General features: G+C 44.1%; 1 protein-coding gene across 2 annotated transcripts; it reads left to right on the top strand.

Annotated features, from left to right (window-relative positions):
• The first annotated feature begins 2,092 nt into the window (after positions 1–2,092).
• ESM1 (endothelial cell specific molecule 1) lies at positions 2,093–9,602 on the top strand. 2 transcript variants are annotated; one of them, XM_069221965.1, is made up of 3 exons: positions 2,093–2,608; positions 5,144–5,299; positions 8,485–9,602. In XM_069221965.1, exons 1-3 carry the CDS (start codon positions 2,299–2,301, stop codon positions 8,583–8,585), a joined length of 567 nt encoding a protein of 188 aa, XP_069078066.1. In that variant the 5' UTR covers positions 2,093–2,298; the 3' UTR covers positions 8,586–9,602. The 2 variants fall into 2 exon arrangements, with proteins under 2 accessions (XP_069078066.1, XP_069078075.1); XM_069221974.1 differs by having other exon boundaries at positions 2,193–2,608; positions 5,144–5,326.
• Positions 9,603–12,626: the final 3,024 nt, after the last annotated feature.

Genomic DNA, 12,626 nt, shown 5'->3' with positions numbered 1-12,626 from the left:
GACGGAAGCACCGCCAACAGGCTGGCGGTGCTTCCAGGGTCATTACGACCGCGGCGGAAGTGCCGCGGTCGCACCGCCGGGGCTGGCGGTTTTTCGCCACAATAGCCCCAGCGGTAGTAATCGCAAGGGGATTACGAGTCCCCCTACCGCCAGCCATTTCCTGGCGGTTTGAACCGCCAGGAAAAGGCTGGCGGTACGGGGAGTTGCGGGGCCCCTAGGGGCCCCTGCACTGCCCATGCTGCTGGCATGGGCAGTGCAGTGGCCCCCTGACAGGGCCCTATGCGGCTTTTCACTGTCTGCTATGCAGACAGTGAAAAGTGCGACAGGTGCAACTGCACCCGTCGCATGGACGCAACACCACCGGCTCCATTTGGAGCCGGCTCCGATGTTGCGGCCACATCGGAAACTCTGTTTCTGCCCGCCAGCCCAGCAGGGATGTCATTATGGGCACCGCGGGAGTGCGGCTGCATTGGCGGCCGCACGGCGGTTACAACTTGGCGGGCGGCGCTTGCCACCCGCCAATGTTGTAATGAGGCCCTATATGTCCTACCTTAACCATACACTGCACCCTGCCCTTGGGGCTACCTAGGGCCTACCTTAGGGGTGTCTGACATGTAAGAAAAAGGAAGGTTTAGGCCTGGCAAGTGTATACACTTACCAAGTCGAATTTACAGGTAAAACTGCACACACAGACACTGCAGTGGCAGTTCTGAGACATGATTACAGAGCTACTTATGTGGGTGGCACAACCAGTGCTGCAGGCCCACTAGTAGCATTTGATTTACAGGCCCTGGCACCTCTAGTGCACTTTATTAGGGACTTACTAGTAAATCAAATATGTTAATCATGGATAAGCCAATTACATACACATTTTGTAAAGGAGCACTTGCACTTTAGCACTGGTTAACCGTGGTAAAGTGCCCAGAGTAACAAAAACAGCAAAATCAGAGTCCAGCACACATCAACAACCTGGGAAACAGAGGCAAAAAGTTAAGGGAGACCACGCCAACGATGAAAAGTCTAACAAACTCTCAGCCCCCGCCTGGTGCACTGGTGGAGCTCAGTAAGGTATTTCAAGGAGCTGGACAATAAAAGTAAGAATGGGGTAGAGGAAGAAGAGTTTTGGAACTTGCTTAAAATTGAATGAGGAATATCATGTCCTATGATTAAACCTCTCACTGAAGCCATCCCAGATACACAGCATGAACGATAGTTCAGTCTCCACGTGTGCTTGTTTGAGGTGATATGAGAACAAAAAAAACTGGAAGAGGGATCACAACTTAACACTGCCTTCTGTGTCAGAAGATGATCTTTGGAGCATATTTATATTTGTTTAGGAACATAATACTGTTTGCTGAAGTAGTGTTAGCTCTACACAGGCCCACTGAAATTATGTGATTCTGTGGCCACAGAACTTTCTGCATCGAGTTACTAAAGAGAAAGAGCCACAATGGCAAAACCTTTGCAGTGGTTAACTGGGCTTTCAGTTGCTGAGTGCTGTATTCAGGTACTATGTAGCCACGAATGAGCTACGACTTTGCCCAGAAAGTATTGATAGTTATTAAAAGGAAAAATGTAAGCAATGCTTCTACCACCGATTGTGCAGTGTTATGCCACAGAATTTGCTTGTTATTGACACGTAATTTTGTCAACCAGACTGCATATGATGGGCCTTCACTGCTATATAATTCTACAGGCCTTCCAATAGGCATAGTTCGGGCCTTCACTGCCACATAATTCCAGATGCCCTTCCTATACTGCCCTGGAAGCCCACCCGTTGTGCGTGGTTCTACATTGCACTTTACAGTAATATGTGGAGAGTAGCCCTCCTCTCCGTGGGAACCCTCAGCACCCTGACTTCCGCCTGGTACTACCGGCCCGCATCCTTAGCCGTGAGGAATTCATCCTCCGGAACAGAGTAATGCTAAAATGGGCGCCCGGCATCTGACAGAACAATTCTTCCTGATGGTTGGTATGCGGACCACCATTCCTTCTGTTTTTTCCTAGCAGACGGCCTTGAGCATCTGAGCCGGATGTGAAAGAGTTTTTCGCACTGGAGCAAAACATCCCCGTCAACATAACAAATGACATCAGTTGAGGCATTTCAATTCCTGGATGGCAGTGGAGGCTGGTCCAGCCTCCATCCTGGAGTGCGCAGGGGGATGCTGGCAGGCGGACACCGGCGGGCGTGTATAAAGCGGCTGGAGCTGTGTGCCTAGCACTTCTCAGTCGGTACTCGGGTCCTGCCTGCACGTGTCTGAGCGCTGTCCCGGTACCCACGCCCGCTCCGCCCTGGACATGAAGCGCTTGCTCCTACTGCTCTGCCTGACTGCGCTAGTGCCCGCCCGGCCCGTGGGCGCGGTGCGCACCGCACCCTACGCCGTGGACTGCCCCGTGAGCTGCCCCGGCTTGGAGTGCACGAGCACGGCGCGCTGCAAGCGCACCGTGCTCGACGACTGCGGCTGCTGCCGGGTGTGCGCCGCCGCACTCGGAGAGACCTGCTACCGCACCGTCTCAGGCATGGACGGCGTCAAGTGCGGCCCGGGGCTCAGGTGCCACTTCTACTCCGAGGAGGACGACTTTGGCGACGAGTACGGCGTGTGCAGAGGTGAGCGCCCAGCGACACCGTAAAGACCAAGCTTACGGTGGCCGCATCCCTGACTGGCTGTACAGGGAGTTCGTATTTCAGCAAGTGTAATAATTATGCATTCATATTTCAGGTTATAACGGGGGTTAGTTTGGGATGCATAGTGAGGGCACGCCTGAAATATACGAATGGTAATATATTTTCGATAAATCGGCAAAGTCGAATGATCAAAGAACAAGAATCACACCTTTCAATAACTAAACACAGAAGTTGCCCCATGTCAGATATGTGCATCAGCTTTGGACTTTGGTTCAACTTTTTTTCGACAGAAGACTACGCGTGACAGAATGAATACGAAAAACCCCAGAAAGGCTGCCCTGACCACACCTGACTTGGGACTCTTTGTTATATTTGCGATTGCAGGGGATCATCAGCTATCCCGTTATTCTACACATGGCCCTCGTTTATGCATCTTGGCGGTGTGTAAGGGACAGTAGATCCAACTCAGATTAGAAGTTGTCCCCTGCTGGTCTTTGTGTTGCCGTGTATCCACTGAGCTGCCTTGTGATTGGCATACGTACTTTGGGTACATGAAGGTACACGAGAAAGCGTTCTGGATTGATGTCTCATGTAAAGCCGCCCAGGGTGTGTAGGAAGTGCTTAATCTAAAATGATAAGTGCAAGTCCCCAGAGTTTTTTCAGAAGCCCACAGTCAGCGCTAAGGAACGTCAGGGGTGCCAACTATCATAGATGCATTGTTTTGATTGCACCTCATGCCTCCCTTTTCCACCACCATACACTACCTATCCCTTTATTTCACTCTTGGTGGTTCTTTTACATCCCTGCTTCCTCCCTTTGCCTCTGTTTTTCCATCATTATTTTCATTCTCCTTTCATTCTTTTGAGTTTTTCTCTCTCTTGACTTGGAACTAAGTCTGATGAGGAAAACTTAGTGTCTGTTCCCAGAAATGAGTGCACTTGGGCCCCACCGGCAACACCGGCTCAAACTAAGCACTGGGTGTAGTGCAAAATAGACCGTGTCGTGTGCGTGGGATGATCACATTCTCCTGTCGTTTGGGTGAAAGGAAGGCCATTGCTCATTGGCAGGCTCACTGTAATTATGCGGTGATGCGGCTACAGAAGTTTTTCCTTAAATATGAATTTGCTGCATTTGCTACATAATTCATCATCTGCTGTATAATTTGCAGATTTTAACATAAATTGTTTCTAGCTCAGATTAAAAGTTACAAAAAATACTGTGTTCCTGTGCAGAGAAAGCTCTTTACAAATGTTGACCGTTCTCCTTTCCGTTGCATACTGTAAACTAGTACTAATAAGGTGTACAGGTAATGTTAATGTGTAAAACTGACAAAAATGATCTGCTTCTCTAAAAAATGATATATTATGCCGCGTAATTTGCATCTTGGTGGTGCATAATTTAGTAAACTAAATCACATAATTTGGTCCTCCGTTGCCGCATAATTTCAATCGCCCTGTTTATTTGGCACCAACGGGTTAATGTGTGTATTGCAAGACATTAGATCTCCGTTTGTAGAGCATCATACTAAGGACCAAGCATTTGACACTAAATGACTGGTGATAAAGACAGTACCTTATTCATTTAAAGCAGGGCATTTTCAGAAAAGTACTATAAACACCCCTGCTTTATAATACTTCTCCTTGCACGGCACATGCATTTTACACTCTAATGGAGAGGGGCCGATTCACAAAAACATTTCAGAATGGAAAGTAGTACTTCAGAAGTACTTTTTAACATACTCTTACACATCTTTGTGAATCAGTTCCAAAATGCCCAACACCCTGTCAGTAAAAGTGCAAAGATGGTACAATCCTTTCTATATCCTTTCTACAGTCCTTTCTATTTGTACTAATTGTATATGAATATGTCTGAAATATTCTCATTTTATTCTTGTTATAGATGTTTTGGTGCCGATCTACAAAGGCACATAATACTACACAGGGTCTCTTTTACATACTCATATATGTCTTTGTGGATTGGGCTTTTACAATTTACAATATAAATTAGCAGCAGATCACTCCATGTATTTTCAAAGCAAAGTGCTACGTTGAAATAACCTGTGTCTTATCAAAAGGTTAGCGACCACTGTGTGTGAAAGTGAGTGCTAAAAGTTGGATCCTGGCTCCTCACTGTTCTTCACACTGTGTACTCTTGAGCAAGACAGATTTTGTATCTGGGTACCTATTTCTCCAACAATGCAGATAGTCTGTTCTGAGATAGTATGAAGCAAATTGGTGCTGTTTGAACTGATGAGCTGCAACAATACGATTAATTTATTGAACAAAGCAGATGTTTGGATAAAGATTTCCTGAAACATTTATTGAGTTCTGCAGGAGCTTTCCGTTCTGTGATCTTATGTTACGTCCTATTACATTTTATGCTAAATCACGTTAAATTGTTTGTGATTTTATGTTAATTGCCATGTGATATTTTTTATGTGACCTATACTATTCTGTTTGACAAGGACATGGTGGCTTGCTATTGCTAACGTTCCCAATCCACCCTCTTTTTTTTCAGAGTGCACTTATGGTACCTATGGTACAGAGTGTCGGGAGACGTGCAAGTGCCAATCTGGGATTTGCGACAGAGTCACGGGCAAATGTCTGACGTTTCCATTTTTCCAACTGGTTTCCACAAAATCAACAAACAAGCGAAAGCCCTCTTCTCACTCAGGTGAGGACTGGCCCTGGACTTAATGGGGTAAATGTAAATGTCTTGTTTATTAAATTTGATCAATATATACTAGGATTTAGGCGGGTTCTAAGCACTGCGGAATTCGGCAAATAAATGAGCTGATGCATTTACATATTAAGTGATTTGCCCAGGATCACACAATGTTAGCAAGCAGATAGCTAGGAGTAATTAATCAATCACTGTAAGTACATGAATAATTAGTGCTCGAAATATATTACAGTGGGTGATATGTGAGCTATATTATAGAAAATTTGAGTTGGTGTAACAAATAGATCACATTTGTTTTGCAACATTTTTCCTTCTGGTATAGTGGAGAATAGAGCCGACAGGTAATCCTGCCGTCCATGTAGCATAGTTTTTTCTTAAATTAGAGCAAAATGAAGCAAACTGGTCGTTTACCAATTAAATATGCATCGAATAAAATCAAACTCATGTTACCGCAAAGTTTTGATCCCATCTTTCACACTTCATAAATTGGATAACACGTATTTACTCTGTAGTTTACTAGTAACTAGTACAAAATCAGATTTCAATACTTGGGCTCCTGATTACCACACCGCTGATGTATAAACAGACAGTGTACTGTGCAGGTGTGTTCAGGTAAGGGTGCGGTGTCTGGCAGGGCTCGTGGTCCTTTCTATGAGGAGGCAGCAACCATTTGCAAAACAAGGAACTTCCTAAAATCCAGCACTTTGTCCAAAGACGTCATAATTATTTGAAGGGTTTATTTTTCCTTGCCTGTACACACAGCAGCTAGCTGCCCTCCAACCACAAAGCAAAGCTCATTCTCAGAGACCCCGTCCGCCCGCCTCAGGAAGCACAAAGGCTCAAAGGTGGTTCAATTCTTTTATCTTACACCCACCTCCCATTATATTTACTTTGATTCTTTGTAACATACCACACTCCACTAAGTGTGCACTGCACTGCTCGGTACAAATGAATGCTACAGTGTTTGCATTGCATACAATATACAATCGAACACCTCGCACCCAGCCAACCTACTATTCACATGTTCCATATAGTTGTGTGTGAATGAGCTCACAATAGCATAATAAACAGCACATGCAACTTCCTGGAGCTGCACTTGGGTGTGCAGAGCCACCTGCTTGTAATGTGTAGTTGGAATCCATTGTGCACATAGGGGCACTGTAGAAACACACTACACAACTCAGATACTCCATATAGTTAGTGTTTACACTGGTGGGTCTAGGGTGGCATGGGCCCTGTTGCATGAAAGGAATATATAGTTAAATACATCCACAACTGGGGCACGCAGGGCCTTCCTGGTCCTTGGAGGCACAGCATCTATTCCACTATAGACATCGACACCCCGGAGCTATCACTGAGCTCATAACAGCACCGCCACAATCACACTTTATTTTCAGTTACTACATAAACATTCTTCAAGCCAGTCCTCAGATGACAGGTGCCTCAGGTGGCAAAGATTCTGCATCACACACTAAACCTCCCTGGAGCAAACATAAACTCTGACTAGGAGCCACATCTACACTAGTGACGACACACAAAAACAGGCTGTGGTCCGTGCGGTCCTTGACCGAGCTCAACAGAGCTGCAGTGCCATGCAAACGAATAGCACAGAATAACGTGTACCGAATTTTGAGTTTCAAGAATATTGTGACAAAATATTGTGGGCCAGATTATGAACCAGTAAGAGTATGTACGTAAGAGTAAATATTCAGGGGCATATTTATGACAAAATGGTGCACTGCAGCTCAGCAAGTCACCTTGCTGCTCTGCACTGCACCACTGGAAAAGGACAGGAATGGACTGAATTTAAGGCAATACGGTGCATTCCTGTCCTTTTACCTGCACTGGCACACAATGGGCTGTCTAGCTCCATTGCATGCACCCTTGCACCATGGTGCAAGGGTGCCTGCATTAAATGAAGGATTTTTTGGGGGCGGGCAGGAAAGGGCACCTTCCTGCACAAAAACAATTTTGAGAGGCTTTTTCCTCTTCCATGTGTGGTGCAGAATGTAACACAGATAGAAAGAGGAAAAAACGAGGAGAAATAAGGATATTTCTTCTTGTTACGCTTCTCGTGGGAAGGTGTAAGATTTTGGTGCATTCCCATCATTACAAGTCCTCGTAGATCTGGGAGTGCATCAAAATCCATGGGAGTTGCATGGGGACACTCACCGCAATGCCCATGGAACACCTACCCAGGGCAGAGTAGTGCAACGCAGTGATTTAAGCTGCGTTGCACTACAACAGATTTATGACTTCACTCAGATCCATGAAAAGTGGCTTTGTGTGGCTTCATAAACCTGTTTTAGGAGTTTGCATAGTGCATGTATGACATTTCGTGGTGCAAACACAACTAAAGCTCTTATAAATATGTATCTCAGTACTTAAATCCACTTATACGCACCTTGAAGATATGCATATTTTCAAGATATGTAGTTGTGGAGTTGGAATTGTAAATCTATAGTCATCTGTATGTTGGTCCCTCATCAACGTTTTGGTCCTCAATATTTTATCCACGATATTCTTCAGGCTTGATATTCAGTACACAATATTCCATACTACAATCCAGTACAGCACTATGCAGATCTCTCTTATGATAACATGGAATAAGAAAGGAAGAGGGCATTCCAAGCTGAGGTGTTTTAATATCTACAAGCAGCTTATTATTTGTTTAGTTAATCAATGACCTGCCAGGCAAAGACAGTGTTCAATGGGTTTTAGAGCTATGGGTGGTTATGTTGGTCTCTTAGGCACAGATTTTAAAGAAAACGACGGAGCGCGCCACTGCACCACATTTGGCAGCACCGCGCTCTGTTATTTTTAAAACGCAGGGATGTGTCATATTTAATAAAATGAGGTGCAACCCTGTGTTGCTCCCTGCGCTGGCACTAAATTTTCTGCAGAGTACGAACGCAGCCACCCTTGAGCCATGGTGCAGGGATGGCTGTGCTGCGGTAGAGATTGTTTTTGTGCAGAATGGGACACATCTTATGTAGGCCTGAACTATCAGGGAGAGCTCCCCTTCCTGCCCTCCCTTGTAGGTGCTGGGACAAATCCATCAATCCACAGTGCGTGCACAGGGCGTCCATTTCATTGACTAGTTTTAGATTGTGAATAAATAAACACACTGGGATTAATGCTATTTGTCTGTGAACTAAAATATGTTTCCCTTACAGAGCATGGCATTTCATCCGGGGATGGGAACGACCTCAAATCAGAGTTTCTGAAAGAGAGAACCATTCGGACATCTGGCATCAAATGGTTAAATCCACGCTGATATTGGCTGATTGGCTTACATAGACTGCCACATGAAAGAGCATTCTGAAACATACTGACCGTCATAGCAGATGAGAAGAGTATAGTGTGGGCACCCTGGACACGAAGCACAGAGTTACCTGGGCCCACATGCCTGAGCTGCAGAGGAGCCTTCTCTTTTTTCAGCCACACTTCTCCATCATCTCAGACTCAACACCTTCAGAGGCTCTTTCTGCTGCACATTTGCAAAATGTAAACATTGTAGATTTCTTAATGTACAGTAATATAAAATATTGTGATTTATGTGCAATGCAAGATAAGTGCGGAACTTTTAAAGTTTGAGCAGTTTGTTTTTTACTCATTTATTATAGAACCGAGGATTGCATATTTGTACATTTCATGAAATTGTTCAAGAGCACGCCCTTACTATATTGCGGATCAGCACCCTGGGCATAGAGCTCAAATTGGCTGAAACCAGCTACAGTTGTAAACTAGAATTTTAGGAACAGTGGCATTCAATTGAAGCAATCATAAAAAAATCTCATTTTTTTATTTGAATTTGTTAGATGAGACATGGAAGGGATGGTGACAGCCTTAATGCTCACAGTTGTCGGGCATTAACTGCTGTTATCTGCCCGCTACACAGTTAAGACCCGAATTGAAGGGCCCATAATTTGCAGGGCGGGTAATTAACATCAGTTAACATCATCTGCTGAGTTAACTATTAACAGTCCGACCGGTGGGCAATAAGGCCTAGAAAGAATATAGGCTTCTTAGCATCCACAAAACAGACAATTAAAAATCAATGCAATTTTTGAATTGATTTCTGCATGTGAAACATCCCGTTGTCTTCGTGGTTGCCAATATCTTGAAGAAAATTTTGGTTTCAAAATGAGCCACCGAAAAGCACAGTTGTTTTTGTCTCATAGGCGCGGGGCATGGCCTCCATCTTTAATACTTTTTCTAGAAAATGCCATTTTGTATTGTACAGGTCAAAGGTTATACATTATTTTATAATAATAAAGTAATATTTTGTGCAGGACTGCTTGCTGCTTAGTTCTTTAGTCTTTTTTCCGACACATTGGCTTGTTAAAATCCCACTCTCCTTCCCCTAATAATCCTGCAGGGGGTGGGTTCGCTTGGTGCAGTGGGCTCTGACAATACGACATTTACTGAGCTTCTTCTGGACATGGATCGGTGATCTCAAGCTAAATAATGACATTTTAAAGCACGCAAGGATTGCTCCATCAGGAAGCAGCAGCTCAAAGATTTCAAATGCTTTTCCGGCCCTCCTCCTGGTCCACCCTCTGTTTCAGGTCATCCTCTTCCTACTCCCGTTTCTACTCTTATTCCCTGTTGGCCTCCTCTCCCCTCCCTCTGTTGCTCCAGGTCAGCTAGGTACCACTTTCAGGCAGGGCGAGATGTCCCTCCCTCATCCCTGCGCACTAACATGGGCGGAGCTGAGGAGCCTGTGAGAGCAGCACGTGCTCACATTGTGAATCGGATGAAAGAGCTGAGGCACTGTAGATGTTCAGCTTAGTGCTGCTTAAGCCATTTTAAAATGCTATTGGAGGAATACTGACACGTAGGTTGATGTGCCGGTGAACCACCCGGTGAGTGTCCCCAAAATGGTATTAGTAAAAATGAATTGCCACTCGCTTTCTGTGACTTGCATTCCAATTTTTAAGCCAGTGGAAGACGGAAGCATAACAAATTGTCTGAGAGGGACCCTTTTTAGCTGCCATTTTTCTGGTTTGTTAATGCTGTCCGCTAACAGGATCTTTCTCTAGAGTCATGATGGATGGCAGCCATGCATAATTTACTGCTCAAGCACATTGCAGCAAATACTTTGTGAAACGGCAAAGGAAAACTGAAAAACTGTAAACTTCATGGAGGGCAAGAATGGGTAAAGTCTTCAAAATTTTGTAGGAGAAAAAACTTTGCACATGCCCAGTAAAACCCAAAAGAGTAGCACACAGCCAACCCATAATCAAGCCCCTGGTGCTTCCTGTCACGCTCTTCTTCCGACAGATGGCTCACTAAACCAATGCACAGTTCTCCTTTCTGGTATTCACTTCTTCTGCCCATTGGAATAGGACCATCACTTTCCCGCACGCTGGGAGCAGATGGAGAGGACGATGAAATCTTGAAAATGCAAGTAGGATAAATATTCCCACCTGGTGGTCTTAGTATGAAATAACTAGTCATTATTCTTATTAACGGTGACCAGACAACTGTGCTTCTTTCATCGATTAACTCTCCTGGAAAAATGTCTGCTTTCTACAGAGTAGTTTGCTCATGTTTACAAAGTCAGCGATGTCCTTGACGATGTAACTCAGATGTTATCAGTGATGGCGTGAGCACTAGATATCGGAGCGTGAGTTATGAGTTACACAATTTAAAACAACTTCTGATTATGGGTGTTTTTTTGTTTCGCCTTAAATTCTAATTTCACTTTAACAGTTTTTATAGAATTTTCTCAGATTTACATAACGAGGCGATAGTTTAATAAAAATAAAGGTATCTGTAACTTAGTTTCAACAAAGTTTTCAGTGAAGTTTTCTTTTCTATGACATACAGGTTGATTCCACTAAATTCACCCGTATGTGGCCTCTGGCATGCCGAGCATGTGCTAGATGTAGACCCTGCACCCTGTACCATTAGAGCTGCACATGGTATTTAGATGTGCACAGCCAGCTGTGGACAGAGGGCCTGCACCCAGCCCTCTTCCAGCCATACAACCAGATTCTTCTAATTTGTGGATCTTCCAAAGATCTGTGAATCGGCACTACACCAAGAGGGATGATTTTCTCTCGTCCATTCAGATTCCTTTAATTTTCAATTTTTGATTGATATTTCTCAACAAACGTATTTTTCAATCTTTCCAACAGAGGCATTTCATATCAACACAAGTTTTATGAAGAATACAATATAACGAAAATATATGTCATAAATGAATGATTTTTAGAATGACATAAAACTGAGCAAAAAAGGGTTTTAGTACTTGAAAGCTTCAAATCAGCAAATACGATGGTTGGCATATGCTAAATCCCAATTTCTTATGCTCTAAACACATAGCGGTTTGGAAAACTTTGGGCCTCGTTTCGCCGCGCTGTGCCCCCCTAACGACGCAATGGAGAGCTGTATTTGTAGTACAGTGCTCCATGGCACACAGGCCCATAATTATACTTTTTTTGCACCGCATTTCCATCACTTTTTGACGCAAAAGCGGCGCAAACTTACAAAATATAGTTATATTTTGTAAGTTTGCACCACTTTTACATCAAAAAATGACGCAAATGTGGTGCAAAAAAAATATATAATTATGGTCCACAGTGTCCACAACTGCGTCAGAATTTCTGATGCAGTTGTGGTGCAAAACCATAGCATTGGTGGACTACTGTCAAAATGTTGATGCTAGTGCAGCAATGGTAGGTGGGGCCCCATTGAAAACAGCACAGCGCCACTTTAACGCCTGCCCTGAGCAGGCTCTAACAAAATGACACTGTGACTGCGCAGAATGGTGCAGTGAAATCTTGTGGATTTCCCTGCGCCATTTCTGTGGCCCTTTTTGTGGGGGAACACCTACCTTGTATATTTTATATCTGGCGCAGGTATAATGTGACGCAAATCTTTTACTCTTGAGGAGAGAAAAAAAGACAAGCCTCTGGTTCCAAAGATATGGGCCCAGATCTATACAATGATTTTGCATTCGCAGACGGTATGAATCGCAAAATTCCACTGTTTGCGAATGCAAAATAGCCTTTCGCAATGTATGAAAGGCATCACAGACCCATTTTAGGGAATCGCAATATTTAGCGATTCCATGAAATTGCGACTCCGACTATGGAATCACAATTTGTAATTGCCTAAATAAGAAATCGCAAATAGAGAATTCCTGTTTGCGATTCCCTATGCACATGTATCAAGCAGTTCCTAAATGCAAACTGGGCATTTAGGAAATGCAATTAGCACCAACTCCAAGTTGGTGGTAACCATGTGCAATTAAAAAAAATGCATTAAAAAAAAAAAAATTTAAGGTGCCATATAGTGCACACATGCC

The sequence above is a fragment of the Pleurodeles waltl genome, chromosome 1_1 (assembly GCF_031143425.1).
Source record: "Pleurodeles waltl isolate 20211129_DDA chromosome 1_1, aPleWal1.hap1.20221129, whole genome shotgun sequence".
Taxonomy (NCBI): domain Eukaryota; kingdom Metazoa; phylum Chordata; class Amphibia; order Caudata; family Salamandridae; genus Pleurodeles; species Pleurodeles waltl.
Note: the sequence above shows the minus strand (reverse complement) of the source record. Positions and strands in the feature narration are given on the sequence as shown.

What these genes read in the sequence shown, in the direction of transcription:
- ESM1 (XM_069221965.1), top strand. Translation starts at nt 2,299, where the DNA reads ATGAAGCGCTTGCTCCTACTGCTCTGCCTGACTGCGCTAGTGCCCGCC. An exon ending in CGAGTACGGCGTGTGCAGAG is followed by an intron (nt 2,609 to 5,143) that starts GTGAGCGCCCAG and finishes CTTTTTTTTCAG; the next exon opens with AGTGCACTTATGGTACCTAT. An exon ending in AAAGCCCTCTTCTCACTCAG is followed by an intron (nt 5,300 to 8,484) that starts GTGAGGACTGGC and finishes TTTCCCTTACAG; the next exon opens with AGCATGGCATTTCATCCGGG.